Source organism: Diachasma alloeum, unplaced genomic scaffold, assembly GCF_001412515.2.
Source record: "Diachasma alloeum isolate Michigan unplaced genomic scaffold, Dall2.0 Dall_scaffold_00176, whole genome shotgun sequence".
NCBI classification, from domain to species: Eukaryota; Metazoa; Arthropoda; class Insecta; order Hymenoptera; family Braconidae; genus Diachasma; species Diachasma alloeum.
This window is the reverse complement of record NW_021680342.1, coordinates 3,288,705-3,315,303: the sequence shown is the minus strand read 5'-3', so window position 1 is coordinate 3,315,303 and position 26,599 is coordinate 3,288,705. Positions and strand designations below refer to the sequence as shown.

At 36.6% G+C, this 26,599-nt stretch overlaps 2 protein-coding genes across 6 annotated transcripts; both read right to left on the bottom strand.

Annotated features, from left to right (window-relative positions):
• Positions 1–251: 251 nt before the first annotated feature.
• LOC107036311 (BET1 homolog) lies at positions 252–4,345 on the bottom strand. Of its 2 annotated transcripts, none has more exons than XM_015254198.1 (4): positions 3,487–4,345; positions 1,591–2,067; positions 1,353–1,516; positions 252–610 (listed from the first exon to the last, which is right to left on the bottom strand). In XM_015254198.1, the coding sequence occupies exons 2-4, from the start codon at positions 1,616–1,618 to the stop codon at positions 455–457; spliced, it is 348 nt and encodes a 115-aa protein (XP_015109684.1). In that variant the 5' UTR covers positions 1,619–2,067; positions 3,487–4,345; the 3' UTR covers positions 252–454. The 2 variants fall into 2 exon arrangements, with proteins under 2 accessions (XP_015109684.1, XP_015109694.1); XM_015254208.1 differs by having other exon boundaries at positions 1,600–2,067.
• A 32-nt stretch (positions 4,346–4,377) lies between these two features.
• On the bottom strand, positions 4,378–26,599 carry LOC107036286 (KN motif and ankyrin repeat domain-containing protein 2). Of its 4 annotated transcripts, none has more exons than XM_015254161.1 (10): positions 26,426–26,599; positions 23,714–23,869; positions 17,924–18,005; positions 16,402–16,610; positions 15,877–16,120; positions 10,947–11,062; positions 10,800–10,880; positions 8,978–9,187; positions 7,552–8,717; positions 4,378–6,059 (listed from the first exon to the last, which is right to left on the bottom strand). In XM_015254161.1, exons 3-10 carry the CDS (start codon positions 17,964–17,966, stop codon positions 5,027–5,029), a joined length of 3,102 nt encoding a protein of 1,033 aa, XP_015109647.1. In that variant the 5' UTR covers positions 17,967–18,005; positions 23,714–23,869; positions 26,426–26,599; the 3' UTR covers positions 4,378–5,026. The 4 variants fall into 4 exon arrangements, with proteins under 4 accessions (XP_015109647.1, XP_015109655.1, XP_015109664.1 ...); XM_015254169.1 differs by having other exon boundaries at positions 23,714–23,866; XM_015254178.1 differs by lacking the exon at positions 23,714–23,869.

The following is a 26,599-nucleotide window of genomic DNA, read 5'->3' as shown; positions in this document are numbered from 1 at the left end:
TTCTTCATATCCTCATGCGTTCCTCAAGAAATATTTTCAATAACAATATTATAAATAATGGCATGTTGAAAGAGTTTAAACAATACTATTCTATTCTCCCCTTCCAAAATCCATTGTAAATGTATTTGACAATAAAATATTGTTTAAACTCTTCCAATATCCCATCGTTTATCCTGTTATTATCATCCATGGAAATGAATAACAGTAAATTTTCAATATTGGGCATTGAAAAATGAAAATAACAATAGAACTCCAATATGAAAGAATTTATTTTCCGCTCTGGTGATATTAAATTACAGCATGAATGTGGCTACTTGATTCATTGAAAACATTGAAGAAGGTGTTATTTATTAATCAAAACGTTATAATTGTCGAATTTGGCCCACTCGCTCCTCCAAAGGCAACTCACCACTTTTCCGAAACGATCAAGACTCATTACACGAAAACTAACTCTTCACTTAAACTTTAAAACTATCCAAATAACGAAAAATACAAATATAGAGAACAAAAATAAATAGAGAATGTAGTAGTTGTGACCAGCTTTGGCCATTCGAATCACCCTGGCGACTGATGATGAAAGTGAGCCACTCGTCCTCTCAAAATCCTCATCCTGAAATATTTTAATCAAATACTAATTCTTGAAATTGCTGAATGGATAATGTGAGCCTTTTTGCACCAGGAGCTACAGAAAATAGTTGAGAAAATATTCTCAATGACATCTCAGTTCCACAGAAGATTTAATCACAATCCAATTTATTTAATTACATTTTACTGAAAGTCCTCAAATCGAATTCAAATCCAGAATCTTAAAATTTAAAATGCAGTGTTTTTTCAATTCAAAAAATTTTCCAACTAATTTTCTAATTTTTTGTCCAAATGGAAAAATACCTTGGCAATCATCATAAAGGCATTTCACTCATTATACAGCTTTTACTTATTGCAATTGTCAATGACTACCCAGAAAACAATTTTTGCCAGTGCCATCGAAAATTTAACAGGACATCGGCAATTTGTCGACAAATTGTCGACATACTGTTTGCTGGGTAATTTACATGAAATTTTCGTGTACATCTTCATTGAAGAATGAGTTAATTCCTTGACACTGGAAACCAATAAAAATTGTAGAAATTCAACTAATATTCCGTTTTCAATCGACTGCATATTGAATAGAATGAATGTTTAATTCACTGAGCGATTCGTCCTCAAATCGAATTCAAATCCAGAATCTTAAAATTTCAAATGCAGTTTTTTCAATTCAAAAAATTTTCTAACAGTGCAAGTGTAAAATCTCCCTAGCTCAAGCTCCAGTGTAAATAGGCTGACCATAAACTCCTTGAAGAAATGAATTTTACCATGCCACGCAGCATTTTGTCCTGATATTTCACCTCAGTCCCAATGTCTATCGACAAACTCTTGAGGGCGTGAATTTTATCCTTGAGTTCATCCTCCAGTCTTTCATTCTCATCTTCGAGGAGATTTCGTGACGTGGTGGGTAGCGGCTCATAGCTGTAGCCCGCTGCAAAACAATTTATAAAGTCACGATTAATGAAAAAAGATCGTGATAGAGTTCATTGGTAAGGTATCGCTCACCCCGCTCACCCGAATGTGATCTCCTCATTTTCCTTGGTCCCTGTATGTTTCACAACTAACTGTAAAAAATAGATATTTCCATTCGTAACCTTCTCCCTATTTATTTACACGCTATCACAAGCCCCTAGTTATTCCCTCCCCAAATTAATTCGAGATTTCTCAAACGCGGGGAACTCCACGTCATCAAATCCATTAATTTTTGACATACGTATGAACGGGAGACAAGTGCTTGTTTTTGTGGTGCAGTGATGAAGGTTATCCTAACCTAAAAATCGCTCTACAGCTGTCTCACGTACGACAACTGGCACTGCGCGTGCGCTGGCCCATGTGTTCACCGTGTGTATCCAAAACATTCGACCGGTGACCATTGTCAACAAAACTACGAGAATATTTGACTGTCAGCCTGCCGGGATGAGATCACTGCGCCAAGTGAGTCAAGTGTTGTTATTTTTCTTGAGATTAGGGATGTCCGTACGCCTACGGACATACCAGTTGGTCAATATTATTAGTCAAGCCTCTTAAATGAGGTTGTGGTCTCAGAATGAGCCTCGAATCGAATAAATTACCAGAAAAATCCAGCGAATTCGATTTTGGCCCATTCTATTGAAGAATTCTCCAGTTGAGCTGTATTTTTTTTCATAGAAAATATTTTGAAGGGAAAATCAGTTGGGGAGGGTAGGGTAAAATGGACACTTTTGACTTTTTTAAAAATATTCATAACTGAGAAACAGATTTATCAATTGAGCTCAGTCTCTGCTCATCGCAAAGAGGAATCATTGTTTTTCAATTGAAAAATAAAATTATTCCATTTCATAAACAATTCAATACGTCATGAATATTTCAAAAAAAGTCCAAAGTGTCCGCTTTACCCTACCTTCCCCTAGAATTCTATGTTTTATGCAAATTTTCTATTGCCGCGAATTTTTTCTTGATTTCCTCACTATATTTTTCTTCTCTTTTCATTGGAAAAAATGAAACAACCCCAGAGAAAATTTGAGCCGAACAATTTCTGAAAATATCTCAATGGAATAACTGGCGAATTCTGTTGATTTTCTTACAGAATATTTCTTCTTGAAAATTTTTATTAAAGCCCACGGTGAAGTCAGTGCACCAAGTGAGTCAAGAGTTGTTATTTTTCTCGAGATGCCTACGGACATGCCAGTTGGTCAATATTATTAGTCAAGCCTCTTAAATGATGTTGTGGTCTCGGAAGGAGACTTGAATCAAATAAATAACAAGAACAATCTAGCGAATTCGATAGGAAATTCTGCTGAATTTTTATTCAATTTCTGTTGAAAAGAATTCCACAGCTCTGCTGCATTTTTGTTCATAGAAAATGTCGAATAGGAACTATTTTTAAGGAAAAACCAGTAGAATTTTACGTTTTTATACAAATTTTCTATTAAGACATTTTCTATAGGAATTCCTTGACGTGAATTTTTTCGTGTTTTCCTCCCTGTATTTTTCTGCTCTTTTCATTAAAAAGAATGAAACAACAGAAAACAATAGAGTAAGTTGTGTCGAATTCTATTGATTTTCTTACAGAATATTTCCCTTTGAAAATTCGTATTAAAAGAAATTTCAATAGAATCGGCCAAAAACTCATAGAAAAACAGATACAATTCTTCTAGTTTTCCCATCCAATTCCTATAGAAAGTCACTGAAATTTTCTATTTAATGCGTTAGTTTTTCTATTAACTACTTTTTTTTAATCTAATCGTACTATGAAAGTGTATCTACACCGTATCAAACGTATCAAACCGTTCCATCAACATTTTCGAAGGTTATTGATAAGGTAAATACCAAAAACGATAACAATTCAAATCACTCAATGATTTATTGATCTTTGATATTTCACATATATAAAGGCACAAACAATGAAAAAAGTTATTTTACCTCGAGTTTCTAGATTCTCTTCTCTACATCACTAATACCACCACACATCACACACTCATATTATACTTAATTAAGTCAATAACTTATCTAGTGTTAACATCTCGATAAATTGATAATTTTCTTTTGTGTACGCCTATTTCCTTATCTGTTTTCTATTGCGATGGGATTACTCGGATGGAGTAACATCCACACATCACAATCTAGCTTAATATACTATTCACAACCCTCCAATCGTAATGAGAAAAATTTGATATCTTTTCTACCAGCACATCTCAACCCCATCTCTCACATCGTATTCAACAATCTTTGATTTTCTCTTCATTCACCCACGCTAAAACATCGAATGAGTGGATATTTTATTCACTCGTATTCTATCGAATAATAATGCGATTAGAAATCAGTCTGACGATATCTGTGTATCAGACGTAGATCAGTGTACAACATCAACGTTTAATAATTGTTTTTATTTTCGTTCTTGATTCATTCTCATTTCTACATGTAGGAAAAAATTTAATAGAAAAACAGAGCACTTTCTTTAAGAAATCCCATTCATTTTCCATTGGAATTCTATTGAAATTTTTCTTTGAAAATTTGCATTTTTTATTTGTTTTTTGTTCCAATTCTATTGAAGATTATGCAATTTTACTCTGTCATTTTGTTAGGGAATATCTGATATAAAAAAGTCTATAGACTTTTTTTATGGAAATTCTCGGGCATGAATTTGCCTAATTTTTTTCCATTTAATTTTCATGTGTTACTCATAATAAAATCTTAGAATAAAGAACTCAGAAAATTCTAATTCAAGAATTCTTATAAAAATAATAGTAATAATAATAATAAAAGCGGCATCTGTATACTTTTTTCTATGAACAAATATCCATTGAAAAATGCACGTGAAAATGACATGATTTTCAATAGAATTGGCGCAATGAACAAACAGAATTTTCAAATAGAACTCTAATACAATTTCTTGGAGGAAGCGCTCGAATGTTTTCTCAAACTTTCTCATACATGTACCTCAATTCCCTTCGCTTTCCTTCCTGCTCCCCCCCTCAGCCATCGCCAACGACAAGAGAAAGAAATTTCAATGAACGATGAAGGGAAAAAAACCGACAATAAACCCCCAAAGGTCAGCAGGAACCCCTTAGGCCAGTGTAAAATTTCTATTTTGAGCTTTTTCCCATCACATGGAATGTTGAATAAAATTCTCCCCCTTCCAACCCGCAATTTGGCATTTGGAAGACAACAACTAATAAGTTTTCGTAAAAATCTCCCCGTTCCAATCGACAAGTCGAATGTATCGTGAAAATATCACATCGAATGAGTACAGAGAATGGGAATTTACCGAGTCTCTCTCGAGAAAATGTAGAATACAGCACCAAGAGATTTAATAATCCAGCACCCTGAGAGAAAACTGCTAATCCCCGGTGTGAGAAAGATGAGTGACTAGTTTTCTCCTCTTGAGAAACGCAAACAGTCTACGTTCCATATAAAATTTTATAGAAAAATAGAGATGTTGTTGAGAAACAATGAGATGAATTTACTTCGCTGAATATTTGGAAGTGGTGTTGGCTGTGTGAAATCGACGAGAAGGTGCAGGACTTGCTGGTGCTGACGGCGATGGCCCGGTGGGTGTTGTGGGCTTGGAGCCCCTTCGACTTCTCCTCACGGATGAGTAGGGACTTGTGCCTCGATTAACGTGCTCGTGGGCGTAAAGCAAAATGCCAATGTCACGGTGGCCAGCCTCAAGGGCTATTTTCAGTGCTGAGCTGCCATCGACGTCGGTAATTGACGAGTCACAATCAGGATGAGACAGCAGCATCCTGACGATGTCTGTGTGGCCGTGTTCAGCAGCGCACATGAGAGCTGTACTGCCATCCTCGTCCTGAATGTTGACAGCTGCACCAGCCTCCAACAGCAGATGCGTCATGTCCTTACGTCCGTGTGAGACAGCAAGCATAAGAGCTGTTTGCCCATGTAATTTCGCCCTGATGTTGACATCTGCGAGCTGAAAGAGCCTGTTGGCCACTGATGCATGCGTGGAATTCCTCACTTCAGCCAGTGCTGCAAGCATCACTGCTGTGTATCCAGCCACATTGGCCTTGTTGATGTCACAGACCTTGGAGTCCAGCAGAATCGAGACGACGTCGAAATTACCGTGGGACACGGCATAGTGCATTGCTGTGTTGCCACTTGAATCAGTCATGTTGACGATGTACTCGAGGAGATAGCTTGAGTATTCTTCGAAACAGTCGAGGTAGTCCTCGACGTCCAGGGGATTTGCTGTCACTGTACTCGATATGTTGAACCACTCCTGTTGGATTATGTTCGCTGCATTCTTCGTTTGATGGGAGATGTTTTTACTCGGGGATTTTCGCAGATTGTCGTTGAGCACTTTCAGGGCGGCTCGCATTTCTTTGGAGGGCTCTTTCTTCACTCGAGATTTGTCTCTTATTGGCTCGAAGAGGGCCGAGTCGGGGAGCTTCTCTTCTTTGTGGACTTCCTTCTCAGGTGGTGATAGGGCGGATTTTTTATTCTCCTCGCGGCTTTCCTCGGCCTCGAGTCGTTCAAGTCTGAACATAAGTAAGAGGGCGATTAATTTCTGGAGAGTTGGATTTCTTTCTGGGGAAATTAGTACGTGGGTATTTGAAGCGGAACGAATGGTGCGAAACAATGGGCATTACCGTTCATCGTGAATGGAAGACGATACAGTTTCGATGACTTCAGCGGTTATTGCTGGGGAATTGTACTTTAGCTGTTGTTGTTGAAGCATCGATTTATTCCGCGGTACAACGGGTTAAACGAATCAACCGTAGCACTCACCGTCGCATTGGATGAAATGTTAGTTATTCATGCGTGAAGGGAATTTTTTAGTCGAGTTAATACGGAGGTTTTGATACTGTTTGGAACTAGTATGGAGTTTATGGTTGATTGTGTAGGGAAAGGACTCTCTTACGCCGATTAGGGTGATGGCGAGCTCGTGACTGATATAAGGGTGAGTTCGCACGATCGAGGGGTAGGTTTTTACGCAGGCGCCGAGTGCTGCGTTTATATCCGAGGGGTGCAGTCAGCGCCCTTTGCAGCATTTCACGTCACGTGAAATTTCGAAAACGATAAATTCATTTGTTAATTAATTTTACCAATTCCGTCGTTCAGAATAATTTATTTTGAGTTAATTGAGCCATTTCCAGGTTATTTTGATTGAGTGTTAATTTACGTTTTTATTTTTATTAAATTTCATTGTGATTGTCGCAATTTTTTAAATGATTTATATTATGTATTTGACTACTATCGGAAATATTTACAGAATTTATAAAGACTGCTTATACAAAGTTTTTATCAAGAGTAAAAAAAATTCAGTAGTGAAGCGGTGAAACTGTACTAGTCGAAATCCGGGGGAGATAACGAAATTTTTGTCACGATTTATTTTGTAGAGAGGTGCAGTCAGGGCCCTTTGCAGCATTTCGCGTCACGTGAAATTTCGAAAACGATAAATTCATTTGTTAATTAATTTTACCAATTCCGTCGTTCAGAATAATTTATTTTGAGTTAATTGAACCATTGCCAGGTTATTTTGATTGAGTGTTAATTTACGTTTTTATTTTTATTAAATTCGATTGTGATTGTCGCAATTTTTTAAATGATTTGTATTATGCATTTTACTTCTACTGGAAATATTTACAGAATTTATAACGACTACTTATACAAAGTTTTTATCAAGAGTCTAAAAAAAATTCTGTAATGAAGCGGTAAAACTGTCCAAGTCGATTTTGACTATTAGCCAATTTCCAATGAATATCTCCAAATCTGAGGACATAGCCAAATTTTTGTCACGACCTTCTTTGTAAAACAAGTTGAGGGCTACAAAGAAGGTCATTACAAAAAATAAGTTATCTCCTTTAGATTCGGAGATATTTTTCGAAAACTCCGCTGAGAGCTACGTCAACTTGAGCCATTTTACCGCTCCGCTACTGAATTTAAAAAAAATCGAAGCATCCCGAGGGAACAATTAATCAACATCGTCCACCAATTCCTCAATTTTCCCATTTATTGTTGACAACTTACTTATTGCTGCTCATCTCATAGTTCTCCCTGTTATCAGCATCATACCGAATGACCCCAGTGGGAATTTTGGTATAAGTGTCTTGTCTCTTGAATTGCCTTCTAAAATCTTGCGTGTTGAGGGGAATGTGAGAAGGTCGTGGTATTTTAGACGTGACATTTGCGCTCTGACTCTCAACATTTTTATAATGACTCTCAGTGCTGCTGGACATCTGTTTGGCAAGTGATTTAATCGTTTCTTTGCAGTTGTCACAGTAATTAGCAGCGCACGATATAGCAATGTGTGGTTTGAGAGAGTCCCCAACCGAAACATCCACGAATTTCTTTTTGATTGGGGAGGTGCCAAATTCACGGGTTTTCGGGGTGAGACCTGTGGTGTCAGTGCTTCTCGCTGTAGTTCTGATGAGGCCTTCAACGTTGAGACCGATGGATTTACTGGTTTTACGTTTTGGTTTTGTGTCACCATAATTGAACGAGTGGCTCCGTAAGTTCATTGAGTTCAGTGAAATCGTCTGAATCGAGATGGGATCGGGTCCAGTGGCGATTGACCTTGTCCCAGGTCCAGGTCCCACCTCAGTCCCCACCTCTGTAGTCCTGGGTTTCGCTGTGACTCCGACATTTGATTTCATTCTGAATGGCTCTGACACCTGCGTCTCCTGATGCTTTTTCATTGGGCTCTGCAAACTGCACTGAACTCCTTGCGTCGATGTCGCCTTCTTCACAGCTTGTTTGTACGTTTTGATGGCATCTTCAACGATGAAAGCTATGTCGTCAGACGTGTAAACGTCTTTCATCATCAATGACGTTCCAGTACCAATGGAGGACGTCGTTCTTCGAGGCTTGTCTGTACTGGTTGAGCAGTCTTTGAGCTGCTTCAAATCCGGCAGAATACTCTCCACCTTTAATGGCCCTCTCCCCAGTGAATTATTCCGGCACACTTCAGGTGAAGTGCCCTCACTTGTTTCACTGCTCCTCGAGAGTCTGGACAAACTGCAAGTGTCACTCCCTGAAAACGATAACTTTGTACTTCGCGTCAGGTTTGGGGATAGATTTTGTCTGCGATCCAAGTCCCTCTCGTCGATCCTCAGGGCTGCGAACTCCCTCGATTTAGGATCACCGAACGGTTGGATTGGTGTGCTTGTCACCATTCCCACATCGCGTGTACGAATCTGAAAAAAATGAAGGCGTGATGTTTTATAATAAGGAAAATAGAGCATTGCGCAATTGTCTCGACTTGGTGCGGTCATAATACGAATACTTATACAATCAAATTCTTTTCAATAGATATGATCAGATACAGTTTTGTGGAGGCAAAGTTAGAAAGCACAACGTTGAGTGCGTGCATTCATCGGCTGGAGCGCTCCAGTGGGAGAATGGTCACGCTATCAACGCTAATTGCTGAAATATTATTCCTGTTTTTGTTTTTTACCTGCTGATGAGATACACCAACGTCTCGTGTCATGATGCCGCACATTGTGCCCATGTCTCGGGTAGCGCTTGAATTTCGGGGACAATGTCGCTCCGAGAGCGATTGGCTTCTCAATCTCTGATCGTTTATTTCGCTCAGTCTTGTTCGGTTGAGTTCCTGCACTTGGCTCTGCAGATTACGCTTCTCATCCTTCAGGATTGACACTTGAACCTGAATATCAAGCAGTGTTTCAGGCTCGATGAATCTTAGAACTACCATTGTGATGTTTGTTTCAGTCAGTAACTTTTGTATTTGAACGAGGCCTGACTTTCGTCGGTGAAAACTTTAGTGCCACTGACTGGAGGAGAGGATGTGCAGGTACACCTTTCCAGTGGGAAAGGCAGGGGGGGGGGGAGGAAACGTACTTTACCCTAGTGGGGGCACAGGAATGAATGAATTTTCAGGTACCAATGGGGGATTTTTGCAGATTTACAAGGTGGTCGAGGGTCGCTTTAATGCCGCTGGGAGAACGGCACGGTTTACTGCTTAATGGTGGGCACAGTCGTTCTCGAGAAAAGTGCACCTAGGAAGAACGGAACATCGGGATATTTTGCACGTGCGGGAGAATTTTATTGTCGAACCTGGGACATTCCCTGGGAAATTCTGCTGCACTTGTTTTGAACTTGTGCTGAAAATTTCATCAGTTCTTCGTTGGTTCTATTGGGAAATTTCGAAGTTCACTTGGATTGAGGTTTTGATCTTTCTATACAATTGTCGACTTGTTCCGGTGAAAATTGTTTCTATAGGAATTTGTTTAAATTTTCCAAGTTCGGAATTTTTGAGGGAAGAAGAAAGGAAATGCTTTGAAAGAGTTTGAAAATTTAGGCCGAGGAATTTCTACCAAAAATATTTCAGTACAGTTGGGTAAAAATTATCTAGATCGTGGATCATAGAGCGGAATGTCATGAAATGAAAAAATACCTGTTTGCGGAGGATATTTTACGATTCGTTCGGTAAAAAACACATTTGTGGATGCAAACATTCTCTTTCTGTACAGTAAAATCTCCCACCGGAAGTGAAATTTTACCGAACGCGTTCGGCAAAAAATCATTCTACTTTATAGAAAAATTATACGCAGTATTGAGCAATTATTCACGTTCGCGGGGATAATTTTGGATGAAATGGAGGGTAAATTTGACAGTTTCGGCACAAATTACCGTCGCGTTCAGTCAATTTTCGCGCGAAAATCGCGTGCGCTCCACGATTACTTGACTTGTTCGGTAATTTTTCTTCATCTTTTTTCTCCATATGTAGGTTGTGTACAAAACTCAAAATCTATTGATTTTTCTTCAAACTATTGTTGTATTTGTGAATATAATTTACACGAAAAAATTGAGTGAAAGCAGTATATGAAGGGTTTACGCACGGAGTGAATTATTCAATAAAAATTACGTATCTTTTCCGTAATTCCGGAGCGAAATGTGGTTGTAAGAAATTTTACGGAACTGTCACGAAATTTTTCCGGAGCGTTCCGTAATTTTTATCTGAATCTCCTGTGAAAAATTACGATACCGTCACTGAAATTTTCGGAGTCGATTCCGTAATCGGTGAGTGAATTGTGAGTTCCGGAATTTTTACATTTCTCTCCGTGCGTGAAAAAACCTTCTATGAACCATAATATAATATAATGAGATACCCCGAAAATTTCGGCTTTCTCTTTACTTCTGTGCTGACCCCATATAGTTTTATAGTTTTACGGAAAATATTCCTGTGTATAACATCTTTCTAAAGATGTTTGGATACTGAAAGAAATTATTTAACAATAGAATTATTCCATTATTACCTGTAATATTGGTATAGCTTTAACTTGCTCTTCCAATTCCCGCATTCGTTCCAGCGATACCGCCATTTGCTCCCTAATGTTCTGAAGCAAGACGAAGGTTAATGGTTTTCAAGTACGAAACTGATTTCTCTGCGATAATGGACATACCTGGAGAGTTCCAGTGCTGTGATTTGAATTTCCACTTCCAATGCTTGCGTTATCAAAATCCATGGCTCGATCCACGTGAGCAGCATTGTGGAGGGGGGATATCGGTGATGTTCCATCTAGAAGACAATTAATTATTCCGGGATGAGAGGATGAGGAAAAGCCTCGGACCTAAGCGGTCTTTAAAATTCTAATCCGTGAATAGAGGAGTCGAAAATTATTGGTGAAATGTGCGCACATTATGAGGCTGTCGCATATATTACATGCGAAAAAATCCATATAAAACGTAATGTGTTCCCCAGAATATTCTATTGAACTTCTGATCAAAGTGTGACTGAATTTTATTAGAATTCTATTTTTTTGACTATTTCTACTGAAAATTATATAATTTCAAATCAATAAATTCTGATTCTTCTGTAATACGATTTATTCTATTGCGATTTTTTCTATGACAATTCATAGAAACGGCTTTTTTCGTTTTTTCTCGGGGAAATACGTTACAAAAAATAAAAATCTACTGACATATGTTAAAAATCTGAAGATAAATACATGGAAAAGTGAATACTTGAGATCTTCTTTAAATCCCAACATTTTCATTTATAAACAAAGATATTGGCAATTAGAGAAGATCACAAAACGTCCCACTTTACCCCGCACTCCCCTGCAGACTTTTTAAATCAAAATTCGGCATGAAGTGAAATTTCATTCGGCAATGAAATTTCGAAAAGCATTTCAAGAAAATTCTCTTAGGAGCATTCTCCCCCTCTTCTAGAGTTGTAATCGAATTTCCTAGCGCGAAGCGCTGTTTTCCTCCCGAATCGCTGTCATGTGTGAGCTGATAACACGTGATGAAGCGGTTGAAACATCATTGAATTATCCCTCATTAAACAACAAAGACGAGAAAAACCCAACAGATTACGACACAAACGCATTTTTTGCTGGCGCGCAGTGCAAGTGATTTCAAACGTATGTGAATTAACGGAAGACTTGATAATGAATTGAATGTGTTTGGGTGGAGATAAACTAAGCAACTACACTGTAGTTAACTTTGCCCTCGTAATGGACGTTAATGGAATATCAAGAGACGGTCAACAACACCCCGGGACGCGTGATTCTCAACACAGCAGACGTTCAACCCTGTCTCCTATGATTTACAAACAGTAATAATCATACGGTGGATCATCACGTAACAGGTTGAACACCTCGTAGAATATTCATGTTTTGTTTGTTCAAACTGTCAATATGCTTCATCCTAATGTGACTATTTTATCAGCTCAGCGATGCTCTTATCTCTCGTCTGTATTCACTTGACAGGCGAAAATAATGTTATTTAAAATTTTCGAAGACAATGAAATTCATTTGCAATCAATTCATCAACTGATGAAACTCACGATATTTTTTCTTCTTCATTTTGCAGAAGGGTAATCGCTTCATAATAAAATTCTTCACTCCCATTTTCCGACGAACTTTTCTCTCAATTTTAAATGGCTCGTTGGAAAATTCTCCTCAGTGATGTAATGAAACGCTAATCCGTTGATTCCTTTTCAGTACTCGTTACGTTATCAATTTTTCACATTAAACTATGTGGAACGCACTTGTTAAAACGGTACTTGACACGATTAATAGTTATTACGTTTCAGATCACTTGATTTATCGATTAGATTTTGAATTGAGGTGTTAGTGATTTTTCAATTTGATTTTTTAATGTTTTGGGACAATTGGAGTTTATGTTTTTCCGTTGCGGGGTCGCATTCGACTGTTCCGCGGAGCTGAGCTCCCCAAAGAAACACGGTGAAGCCGAGTGGCAACAAAGAGGGGGAGAAAGGCGGTGAGCGCTATAATGACTTCTAACAATATCATTATCGTGCTGATTCCTCCGTATTTTTTATGTGAATGGAAAACGGTTTTTAATTATTGAAGATAGGTCGATGGCAGCGGCTAATCAATCGATAGACAATTTGCTAGCGTCATTCCCCGAAGAAAATTGTTGTTAAATTGAGCAACCAGGTTTATACAATAAATTCTGCATGTGCACGGTTAATGAGCATGCATTAACGCGTTATGAAGCATTGATAGGATTCAGTCTGAATTTCCCAGAAACGGTGGAATTATTGCGATGGACTTTCAAAATAGAAACAGTTGTGAACAAAAACGGCCGGCCAACAGGTGCGCTCGACTACAACACACCATATTTGAAGACCAGTTGTTGCAAGGTTGCACCAAAATCGTAGGGCAGTAATTAAACTCAATCACAATGTTTAAATTTTGCAACGAGATTCTTAATGCTGGGAACGAAACGCGGGCTATCAAGGGCGACGAGTTTTTTGTGTTTGTTTTCATTAGAAAATAGATGATAAGTGATAATAGGTGTGAAAAGCTTCTTTGGGCAGGCTAATGTATTCGCTAGAATGTTCTGCTGGTTTTCTGTTGAAATTCTATTCAACTTCTTTGGGATTTCGTTCGCAATCTATTTGTTTCAAGTGGAATTATTGAAAATTATACAATTTTGCCGTGGTAGTTTCTTTATTATATCAGAATTATTTGGCACAAATTTTTATTTTTTTTTAATTTTAAATTGGATAATAGGGAATTTTGAAAAATACAGCAAATAAAATTTAAAAAGTAATGCCCAAGAATTTTAATCGTATAAAAATCATACATCTTTCAGTTCAGAATTTCTGGTCATTATACAACATTTTGTGCAAGTGAGTATTTGAGTTGTGTTGACATTCCGTTCAAACTCTATGTTTTTAAGCAAATTATTCAAATTATATAATTTTGCAATGCCATTATTAAGCATGAAATTTAATTTTAATAGTAAGAAATTGAACAAAATGCAAGGAATCAAACTTTAAAATTAATGTTCAAGAATTTTAGCAGAAAAGATCAAGGAAATAAATCGTATAGAAACCACACGACTTTCGATTCAGAATATCTAGTCATAATACAACATTTTATGTAAATGGGATTGAAAAAGAAATTAGCGAAAATTCGGGGAACATGTTATATTTATTTTTCATTTGACTTCTATTGACATTCCATTCCAACTCAATTTTTTTTTAAGCCAACTTATTGAAAATCACATACTTTTGCTATGTAATTATTATGCATAAATTTTCTAAATTTTTAAATTTAATTTTGCAACAAGAAATTGAACATAATACAGTGAATGAAATTTAAAAATAAATTCCCAAGGAGAAATCAAGAAAATTAATCATATAGAAATCATAAAACTTTCAATTCCGAATGTTTAGTGATCATAAAACATTTAATGCAAATGGGATTGAAAAAGAAATTGGCCAAAGTTCTGGATTTCTGCCGTCTGAACTACAGTAGTCACAAACAGAGTGCGACGAAAAAATCGTCGAACCGATTCGCTGTGTTTGGAGGCCAGGAAAATAACTTTCCGTGACGAGTTGGTAATTTCCCCATTGAACGACTAGATCGACCATAGTGACAGCTATTTCTGAACTGTTATTTCCAATTGCGCTCTCAAAATATATCGAGGCAAGGCAGCGTAATCTGTGACGCAACGTGTGATAACACTTTAAATACGTTGGCGAGAAAAAAACAGGTGAAATTGCGATCCTCACAATTTTTAACTTCTGGTAGATAACTGAAAAATACTGGAAACCGTAAACCTCAAAGGCTCGCATAATAAACGCCGTCTACTCGTGGGGCGGAAGCAGGTGGTTCCAGCCACGCACTGTCGATCACGACTCCTTCGAAAATTCAAGCGCAATTTTATCGGCGCGGCATCTTCCTTTCCCTCGTGAAACCATCGCCCTCCGCGCCACAAAACCAGAATGGGAATAAATCATCAAAGCAGATGAGATAAATTCATTTATCTTGGATTAGCTATAATTTTCGATTGTACAGCAGCCGGAAAAGAAAATCCAGCGATCATTTCCGCGATCGAAAGAGGAATAGTCTATACCATTATCATTATCCGGGCATTTGCACCCTTGCAATTATTATTTTTCCCGTTGTGTGTACGAGCAACAATGGGAAACGGTGCGTTATGTGTTGCAGTTGGCTGTGAACGACTGCAGTTTGTTTTCTCACTGATGTGAGATATTCCCAAGGGAATTTGTTTCGCAGCTCTGATTAAAGGTTCGTGGGAAAAATATGAGAGAAAGCGTCATGTTCGTCAGGTGATAAATCTGACGCCACGATTTTAAATGAGAGTATTTGTCTTTCTCAACTGCATCGAGGAGACGAATTTACGTTGCGAAAAGAGTTTATTTATTGTCAGTGAATTAATTGCGTTGGAGGTTTCGTGATTTAAAAAATTAAATTTTTAGGGAGATATTCGCAATTGTCGACGTTCAATCGCTGAAATTCAGAGACAAAATTTATAAGATTTAGAATTTTTAGGAGATTTTGAAATTGCTGACAAAATCAAGCGATTTCATTATTTCTCAATCTTAAAATTGTAAAATAACGCGTTTCTCCAACAATTACAGATAGATAGAAAAAAAAATAAAACTTTTTTTTGTATTATGTGCGTTGAATTGTCCTGACGAGTTTAATTCCATTAAAATAGTCGTAAATCTTCAGAATTCTATGCCAAAATCTCAGAGTCTAGCGTAATTTCAACAAAATCGCGTATCAATTCTTAAAAATAGACCTTTTCATCCCGTGACCCATTAGATTTTCGTACACTTCTACCCAATTTACATACAAATCATCATTTTGGTCACCTCAAATCTACATCGTCTTAAATATTCATCAGAATTTTTCATTACTTTTCCGGAGATTTTTCAGTTCGATGAACAGAATAAATATTTTCCCTAGATTCACCTCAAAACTGACACTTTTTTTCCCAGTGTTAACTCACTTGTTAATTACTCAGGAATATTCAGTTGTTCGTTTTGAACTACGTCATTTTTTGAAATTAGTAAGCCGTGTTGATAACAATGCCATGACTCACCGGTCTCAACCTCGTTCTTATACCGATTATTCTTCTTGGAGGGTTTTGAGAGTCTTTTGAGGGTCGCCTCAAAATCGCCGATGGCATCATTCAAGTCCCTGGCCGTTGACTTCTCCACATTCCCTGTTGATCGACCAGTGTGACCTGGCCTTGGCAAGGTCACTAGATTGTTCCTGGGCGAGATAGCCGGGTTTGGCGATAATTGGGATAATTCTGTTTCAATATCGCTCAGAACGGGATTGGCCTGGGCAGAAAAGAATAACATGACTATCGGCCAGTTTTCGGTGAATATCTCGAAATCTAAGGGAGATATCTAAATTTTTGTCACAGCCTTTTTTGTGGCCCTCAATTCGCTCTATAAAAAAGGTTATTATGAAAATTTCGTTGTGTCCCTTAGATTCGGAGATATGGCCCGAAAATTCAGCTAAGGGCTAAGCCGACTTGGACCGTTTCACCCTCGGTTTTATCGTTTCGCTACTGAATATTATTTGTTCATTGTTAGTTTACTTTTTGAGGAGTCCTTACCAGGCCTAACAGGATCTCCATGGACTGGCATTGCCTCCGTTTTTCTCGCTTCTTGCGACGCTCTAGGGTAGATCTGTCCCCGACAGTTCCAGCTGCAACTGCTTCACAATATTCAACGAAATCCAGATCAATGTGGTAGCCAAAGGGGCAACAGTGACATTTGGAGCCTGTTGAAGCCGCAGTGCCAGAGGTGTAGCCCTCTTTTCCCACTGAAAATTGGTTGTCATCCAAAATAGATAATTGAGGATCAAGTCCTTTCTCTACTTAACCATTAGACTCCCCATTAAATGTCTATTTTTTCTAACAGTGTAATCGTGACGAATAGTGAATAGTGATTTTTTTACGCTGACTCGGGAAAATTTATTAAACATGAGGCTAATTTCTGCCGAAACTGTAGAATTTCTCGACAGAGAACTAGAAATTTTTTGAAAATTAAGCATTAGTTGCAATTGAGTTCTAAATGTTGAAAATTTAAATTCAATTGAAGATCAAATCGTTCAGGGAATCTCTCATTCAGCTTGGAAATTCAGAATAATTAGGTTTTCAAGGTTTGATTATCATTGATATTTCAATCACATCTAGAATTTTCAAATTTATTGCGAAAATTGAACATCACATTCAACTGAATTTTCAGTGGATTGAAAATTCATGGAAATTGTTGCTTGAATCATTTTCATTATCATGTGGACCTGAAAACCGCAATTCCATTGAACATCGCCACTTGGCGAAATTGGTTAACGCATCAGAACAGTACATTAAAGTTTAGAATTGTCTCAAAGAGGGAGACGGAGATCACAATCGAACTAAGAAATCGCTAAGTTCGGACTTCGCGTTAAATCGCGATGTTAACATCATTGTGACAAATGTCTGGAGTTCTGCGTTCAAATCCGAGCTGCGGTATTTTTTTTCTCAATCATAAATGGGGTAAAAAACAATCTCGATATTTCCTGAATGAATTAGAATGAAGTATGACTTAAAGGTGACTGACCACAGAGGCACGTAATAAAACGAAATATGTTGTAACGATTGGCGAGTGTCCAGCCTGAGAGGGGTAATAATAATCCACACAGGGAGAGTTCGTTAGCCGGGCGGTTGCGGCCACTCGGGCGCCCGCGCATCTCATTTTGTTGGCGCTAGTATCCTCTTTCAAGGGATTTCCTTTGTAGCGAATGCAAGCGCCAACACGCGAAAATTCCGCGCGAAATTAAGAGAGAGATTTATGAAAAAAATGGAGTGATTGACTTTCTCGGAAGCCTCGCGTGTTGCACAAATAATTTGAAGAGTGATGGATTAACATGTCCGACTGATAATCAACAGCAGATAACAATAATCAAATTTGTTCATGCTTTCCAAGGTCGATGCAGGTATCGCACGGTAATAATAAAGCGTATACAATCGGGGAGATGTGGAACGAGTTTTGCCAGCGTTCCCATTATTAAAAACTCTGTATGTGAAACTATGGGAATTAATGACGATACGCTGCACAGACTTATCCAGAATTGAATTAGTTTCGCTTGCTTACCGTTTCCGTTGAAAACACGGGCCGAGGATACGGTCAGCGCCATTTCTTCAGGGTCTCTCGAGCTTCGTTAGGAATTCATCCCCTATAAATATCAACTTGTCACTGTTAAGAATTTTACGCTGAAATTACCGCTACAACATGCACGACAAAATTTTATAGAAAAATGTAGAGAATTCGCTAGAACATTCTGTTGGATTTCCAGCGAATTTTCTGCTCGTTTATTTCAATAGAAACTATTCTATAGAAAAAATCAACAGAATTTGATTTTTCTACTTATTCCATTGAAAAACTTCTTATAAATTCGTTGACTGATATTTTCAAAGTTTTTTGTTTGGTTTTTGAAATAAAAAGAAGAAAAATTGAGTGAAAAAAACTTGAAATATTCATGTAGAGAAATTCTGTAGGAATTCAATGTCTCAATCGAAAAAAATGTATAGAAAGATGAAATTCTATTGAGTTTCTTCGAAAAAAAAGTTCCTATTGCACATTTTCTTTTAAAAATGCGCAGTGATGCTGCGGAATTTTTTTTATAGAATCAGTCAAAAATTAAGCGAATTCTCTAGGTTTTTCTATGAAGTTTTTTCGTGTGTGAATTTTTGGAAGTTTTATCAGTGTTCTAGTGACTGTTTCACTGAAATTTCAAGGGATTTCCTCATTGAAAATTTACAATTTGAAAACACATTGATGAAACCTTTAAATTTCACTTCAATCACTCCACGGAAATCAATAGAAATGAAAAATGAAAAGAATGCATTCTAATTTTTAGTAAAATTGGAAATTTCATGATTTTCCGCTCCTCAATTGAATCTACTGTTGCTGGCATGAAAATGACTGCTCAAGTGCCCTTGAAATTTTTTCTCTCAGTGAACGATCATTCCTGCACAATCTACGTAAATAGTAGTGACAACGATAATTGCTTTCAGTTCAAAATTTATATCCAAGCGTGATATAATGTAATGGCGAAGTGGTACAATGTAACAAGTCGACTCACTCTTATTAGGTGAGTATTTCAAGGAATCTTAGTCTCTGAATCTAAGAAAGATAGTTAAATTTTTCTGAAGCACGTTCATTCAGAGCGGAATGAGAACTGGGAAAAAGGTTCAGAGAGGAATTCCGCTGGTTTTCTTCGATCCAGAGATATTTTTCGAAAACTTAACTAACAGCTGCATCGACTCGTTACCATTTCGCTGCTGAATTGTGTCACTATATAAGAGGACTAGCATAATCCTCTGGTTTTTCCATCGGACAATGCAATTATTTCTAACTTAATAAGCATTTTATGACCGTCCGCGAAATAAACAATTTTCTAAAAATCGCTTTTGAAAATTGTAGTAAAAATGCTGTAAATTCAATATAAATTGCAATTTCTCAATTACAAATCTCACAAAAAATCACAAATTTTCTTCGAATTACTGTGTTTAAAGTAAAAATTTCACAAAAAATTCGCAAAGCCCAATAAGTTACACGACCACTGAAATTCAGGAGTAATTCTCACCCTTTCGTGACTCACTTGCGGTGCGCGCCTCGACCCCGGGTATTTTTCAACAATAAAACGAAAACTATTGGGCGAATGTTAATCTTCAACCCTCAGCTACTCAATTCCGTTCTTTTCCCTCCTATTATGTTTATTTTCTTGTTCAAAAACCACATGAGTAGCAAAATCTCTTGTCCTCCATCGATGCTCACAGAGGTATAGGATTATCCCGATTATTTCCCCCAGAGGATAATCCTCCGGAGGATGATGTCTTGCTTAAAGGGGACACGACATAAAGTAACAATGGAAACTACAACCGAATTTTCTACTATGAATGCCTCAAAATCTACTAGCCTCTTTGTAGGTTAAATTTTCAACGATAAATGTCAGATTGTTGAATCTGCTATCAGCCGTGTTTACCTCGATAAGCATGAGTGAAACATACGATAAGTATAATCGCAGTTTTTAAAATTGTTCATGAATTTCATCATCGATCCGTGCTTCCAATTTTGTTAAGGATATCCACACTATTTTTTCACGAGTGAAATGCTTTTCTACTTTTGTAGTCCAACATCAGAGATTGCATTTGAGCCTCATTTGACCCCAAGTCGCTGGACATTCTACAATGATTTTATTATTTAAACTTTGCAGGAGAATTTGAATTTCGATATTCACCCGTTGGAAAATAGTTTTGAAATGTGAAAAAAAATTAGAAAATTTATTTTAGAGGAAGATTAATGAAATAATTTGAATAGTCCAATTTCTGGAAACTGCGAGCATTTTCTATAAATAATTTATAAACAATCAATTTGTCTCCATAAAAATTAGTTGTTCGGAATGGTAACAAATTTATTCATATTCAGAATTTTATCAGAAACCGATTTTATGCCTAAAAAATTAGGTTTCCGAAAGTTTAAACAATTTCAATTATTTATTCACAAACAACGAATGTTGGAAAAAAATAATTCTGTGCAAAATGTAACTTGAATGCCGCTGAATATTCATCATTTTTAAAATTTTTTTATCAGTCAATTTAATAGACAAATTTAATGATTGAAAAGATACTTGTATACACTGAGAGAAAAATCTGAAGTTCGATTTACAATAGGAAAATAGTTGGGGCATTTTGGTGAATGATACGATTGTTTTTGTATGCGGCACATAACATTATAGTAACTTCACAAGCGTAATTTTTGCAACTTAAAATGCAGTTAAACTAACCAAAGTTCAAAAGTAACCACGACAAATCTATCGTGAGGAGAACTATAAAACAGTTGCAATGACTACATTCCATTGTAGTAATTACTTCTCCGGCCATAGTTACCGTAACCCATGAAAAATTGTTGAGGACTTTTTGTCTATAATTCGATGGTGATGGAATATAGTCAGAAGAATTATATTTTTCTCTCAGTGTATATCCTTAAAGTATAATTTTTTATTCATTTCGTAAGAAGAAGAAAACCAATAGCCCGGGTTCTCTCAGTTTTTCCGACGCTTCGGCCCGGAAGCGATAAAAAGGTTGACTTGTATTTTCGGTACACTTGAAAAGACGAAATGAGTTGAAGGGAGTGAAAAAACCTGGTGGGAGATGTGACGAATAAGAAGAGGAAGCCATCGGTTTTAACGCGGATCGGGTATGACATATTTCAACGTCCAGTCTAAATATATAGCCGGAAAACTATCTTTGTCCATAGCATTGCGAAATCAGACTCTTTAAATTAGACCTTTTGTACTTGCCCAATGTCGGGGCTAATCACCGTAAGGTGACTAATCAATTCACTAGTGAAGGGGTAAATCGGTTTCAGTCGCCTATGCGCTTTTTTTTAAATTATATCGAAGCTTATATCGAAGTCAAAATTTCATTGAAATTCTATTGCAACTTGGATTGCACTTCTAACAATTTTTAATTTCGACTATTGGATCTGAACGACTGGATTTCAACTATTGACAAAAACTAGATTTGGGTTAGTGTTAATGCATAGAGCTTATCAACTTCTATATTCGTGAAAAAAAATAGGAAAGTCGATGATCCCCTATAAGAAAATTTTAGTAAAATGGAAAAAGACGCGGATAAACAAAATTGATAGAAAAACTTAGCGAATTCGTTAGAAAATTCTATTGGATTTCAATTGAACTTGCTATTAGTTTTTGGTCAACTCTATTGAAATGTTCGAGTCGATTTTTCTACATAACTTATTCTATTGAGAAAACACAAAAAAATGGAAAGTTAAATTTAAATGATTGCAAAGCTGCCATTCGGAAGTGAAGACGTCAAAATTGATGTTTTTGGGCATTTTAGGAATTCTGGGCATTTTCAAGTAGCTGAAAAGATCGTAAATTTTCTTGGGAATTGAATGCAATTGGATTTAGAACGCTCGCTCTTCTAGTTTTTGAGATATCCTAAAAAAATTAAAATTTATGATAAATTCAGAAGTGAAGTGGTAAATCGGTATAAGTCGATTTCGACTATTGCCCAGTTTTCAATGAATATCTCAAAATCTAAGGGAAATAGCAAAATTTTTGTCATAACCTTTTTTGTAGAGCTAATTGAGAGCTACAAAAAAGGAAATCACAACAATTTTGCTATTTCCCTTAGATTCCGAGATATTTATTGAAAACTGGCCAATAGTCAAAATCGACTTGTACCGGTTTACCACTTCGCTACTGAATTAATTGAGCTAAAAATTAATGTGGATAATGCCTGAAAGTTGATTCGAATATGTGGCACCCCAGATGGATGATTTCCATCGTTCTTTAATTTTTTTTTTGTCACGAGACCATATTTGGGGCCGCCGGTGGTTTTCGAGAGGAGATAAAAAGGTCGAGTATCTACAGAATATAGAAGGCGCCTTGAATCATACACGTATGCGTGTGTACCTAAGGAGAGTGACGAAGAGGGAGAAGTACTTTTGCAATGGGGCCTCACAGAGCGACATTAGCGAAGGTGTTCAGTGCGGAGGTGTTCGGTATGAGCCCCGCAACTCGTCTCACAACTCTGTGTTATGGTTTCCTTCGGGGATTGATATATTCTGAGGTTTAATAGCCATTGTTGTAGGAAAAAATTTAATAGAAAAACCTATCGAATTCGTTAGAAAATTTTATTGAATTTCTATTGAACTGTTCTATTTGTTTTTGGCCGATTCTATTGAAATGCTCAATAGAAAATATTCAGTACAAAAAGTCAATAGAATTCAACATCGAATTCTGTTGACTTTTCCTATTGAATGTTTTCTATTGAACATGTCAATAGAATCAGCCAAAAACTAATAGGAAGTTTAATAGAAATTTAATAGAATTTTCTAACGAATTCGATAGAATTTTTCTAGTAAATTTTTTCGTGCGTGCACACCTCGAAAGTAGGTAAAGACAGTAAAACCTGGTTGTCTCATGATAAGAGTCTCCGCCTGTAATCAATGCAGTATCGTAGCCCAGAAACTCCTACGTTAAAAGCCCTCTCTTTGCTTAAAACCCTATCTGTGTGGACAAGAAAAAGTACTGGAAACCAGGACATGCTCAATTTCAAGAGCCTACTGTAATGGGAATATCGAAACCATATGGAAAATGCTAGTAAATTTAAGTAATTCCAACAGTTTTGAAAATCAACTGCTGCATTTAAATTGTTGGCAATTTGAATTCTATTTCAGGTAAAATCGCTTCTGGAATTTGTCATTCATCGTTGAAATTCAACGAACTTGAGTTTTTTTATATGAGACTACTATTCATATTTCAATGACAGATAGACGTTTCAAACTCATTGGAATAATTCAACATTCCATTGAATTTAATTTTCAATTGAATTTTAAGAAACTTGGAATTTAGAAGGATAGTCATCGGAATTTTCACAATTGTCAATAATTTTAATTGTTGTATTGATCTGAAAATTGGGATACCACTGAACACTCTGGGAATCAAATTAATTTGAATTTTTTAACAGTGCTCAATTCGATTTGAAGGGAATCATTTACAAAATTTCAAGATTCAGCTGAAAATTAAACTTCATATTAATTGAATTTTCAATAGAATGAAAATTCAATTGAGAAATAGGTGCCTAAATTGTCTAAAACTCCTACAATTTTCATTGTCATTAACCCGAAGATTACAATGCCAGCAATTGACTAATTTTTCACAAAAAAAAAAATTAATAAAAATTTCACGTTAATGAGTTGTTGGAAAATTCAAGATTTTCTAACAGTGCAGTGATCGTTTACTTGAAAATGACTCCGGAGAATAATAGTTTCACAAAAAAAGTACTTCATTGCTCAATAAATATCCCAAGTGTGGAGTCATAAGGGCGTAAAAATTATACTCATACATACCAGTTCACGTACGCGAGGAATTGCGCAAATGGCCGTGAATTGAGCCGAGCGCGTTCAAAAAAGGTGGTTTCTCTCTGGAGACTTCTCATACTCCTACGTCATGTAACGTTGTTTAAATTATGATTTCATACGCAGCTTGCATTCCAGCCCAGCCTACTAATTTTTATAAATAAAAATCACGTTGAGTTAGTAAATGCGTGAATGAAAAGCCTTCAGATTAATAGAATACTGACAATAACTGGGCACTGTTTGACATTTTTGAATGGAAGTTGTACGTTAGCTTCCGTAAGCCGACGACATGTGCCCGGCAAAGTGCTAAATGTACAAAGAGGTGAAAGCAAGATTTTACTACTCCGATCACGTGCATCATAATCGTGCATCATACACGTGAGGATACATGGGTGATTAAAATACTGGGAGCATCTCTCATTTGCGCGTATTAATTTGTAACATGAGATGCAAGAGCGTTCGGGGTTTAATGCAAATCTCAGATATCACAGGCATACGAAGGAAATTTAATTGTACGATCTGAAATAAATTATTGCAGTCGTTTGCAGTAATCTCACCGAGAAATATACGAGTATTTTACAACGAGATGATGAGTCCTTTAACAAATTTTCCTGTTACCAAGCATCCGTGTTAAAGAGAAAATATAGAAAAAACCAATAAATTTTGGTTTTTTTGCCCATCTTCTTCCGTTTATTGTCCCTCAGCTAGAATTTTCTAAGCTTTATTACACAAGAGAACACGGAAAATGCGGAGGAAAACTTAGGGAATTCCTGTTGAGAAATTTCTACACAAATGTCACAATAGAAGTTGCGCAGTAAAATCGAAATTTACAGGATTTGCCTATCAAACATTTTTATTTGAAAAAAAAAAACAATAAAAATGAAGAACTTTGGAATACGTTGTTCGTGTTCTACGGACGTTCGGGCTTTAGTACAAATCTCAGACAGCGCATGCATGTGAAGGCAATTTAATTATCCGATCTCACTGAAAAATATAGACGTATTCTCCAATGAAATGATGATTTTATTAATAAATTTGACTATTACGAATCATCAGTACAGTTTGCACGTGTCTTCTTTTTACAGTAATGTTCAATAGGAATGATCTAAAGTAAAAAAACCAATAGATTTTTACTTTTCTATGCAATGTATCCTAATGAACTCTTTCGTAATTTTCAAAAATAGAAATTTCTGAATCTAAAATCTAAAGTTCCCTAGTTCAATATTTGCACGAGAGAAGAGAAAAATGAAAGAGCTTTGAAAATATATGCTAAGCAATTTCCGCGGAAAATCTCACGATAACAAGTTGCACACGAAAATCGAAATCAATGACTTTTTTCCCGTTGAATATTCGTAGTTAAAAATACCAATAGAAACGAAAAACACCGAAATACCTTCTTCAAGTGTTCTATGCACGTTCTGTATGCTGGAGGCCTGTAAGTCCTTCAAGAACTGTTTTTCGAATGTTTTGAATGCCTTTGTTATGCAAGAACGTAATTGTGTATATATAAGAACGCACGTACGAGGATAAAACCATTTGCGGACAGCTCACATGAGTAGAGTAAACGTAAGACAAAAATCAAAGACCAAATGGAATTGTCGGATAAAATTCCTTCATTATTGATACTTGCGTGACCGATGTATGCCGATAGATGAGTTAGTTGAGCGCATAAACCGCCGCCGAGTTCAATCATTTTCCTAACGAATACGAATGAGGAATATCATACTTTCGGAGACTGTCAACAGTAAAAACCGCTTCTCGATTTTTATAGACGCCCCCAACAACAGTATAAAAAACGCCCACATTTTCCACCATTAAAACGATATTTCATCGATGATGTGGACAGAAATTCGCGCTAACCCACATTCTGAATGATTGATAACTCGTTACGACTCATTTTACGGAGTTATTCAAGCGTAATACAGTCCGAACTATCGCGAACAGTTTCACCTTATCATCTTGAACATCGATACTCATTAGCTTGACGTACACTGTTAGAAATTTTCGTCTGAATTTTCCGTCCCAAATTCCGAAAATTTTTAACGCGTTCAAGTTCCACTGAAATTTCGGGAAATCTTGTCATTGAAAAATCAAATATTCCATTGATATTCTGTCCAAATGATCTGGAAATCAATAAAATGCTTGATTTTTCAGTTAAATTATTCTGTGAAAATTCAGAAAAATCAGGAAAATTCAGGGGAAAATTGAAAATTCATGTCATTTTGTCTCTAAATATTCATGCTCCACTGAATTTTCGTAAATTCTACTCAAGACTTGAAATTTTATAGCCATTTTTTCCCTAAATCCAATTCAATGTCACTCTCATGAGATTTACTATAATATCTTCCATGAAATTTCAAAAAATTTCCATCAGTATAGTTTTCTCGAGGCGGTCAAGTTCAAATTATTCCTATACCCTCCTCAAATCTGATATTTCGATAATAAACTGTTTCTCATCTCTCGTTTACCTTCGTCGGACTATGACATCAGCATGAATTATCATACGATTATGGCGATATGTTTTGAATTATTAAATCGGCAGTTTTGCGGTAGGTGTTGATAACATAACTAAAATTATGAATATAGCACCGAAAATTGTCTAGAGTGTGAATGAGTATTGACACAACCCAGCAAATAACGTAAGTTAAAAATGTTACTGAGCTCACGCGACTATATAAACTAACAACATCGAGTGTGTGTTACCTTATAGAGTCGTTCCAGCAGGGCAAGCACAATGTGCATCGGAGAATTTCATAGCATCAACTAGGGAACTATGAACATCTGAGTAATTTCACATAGTATACATCACTCGTTTTCCAACACACAACAGTAAGATCGCTGGCAAAGAGGTAGAGGAGGTTTTTCGACTGTGGATTC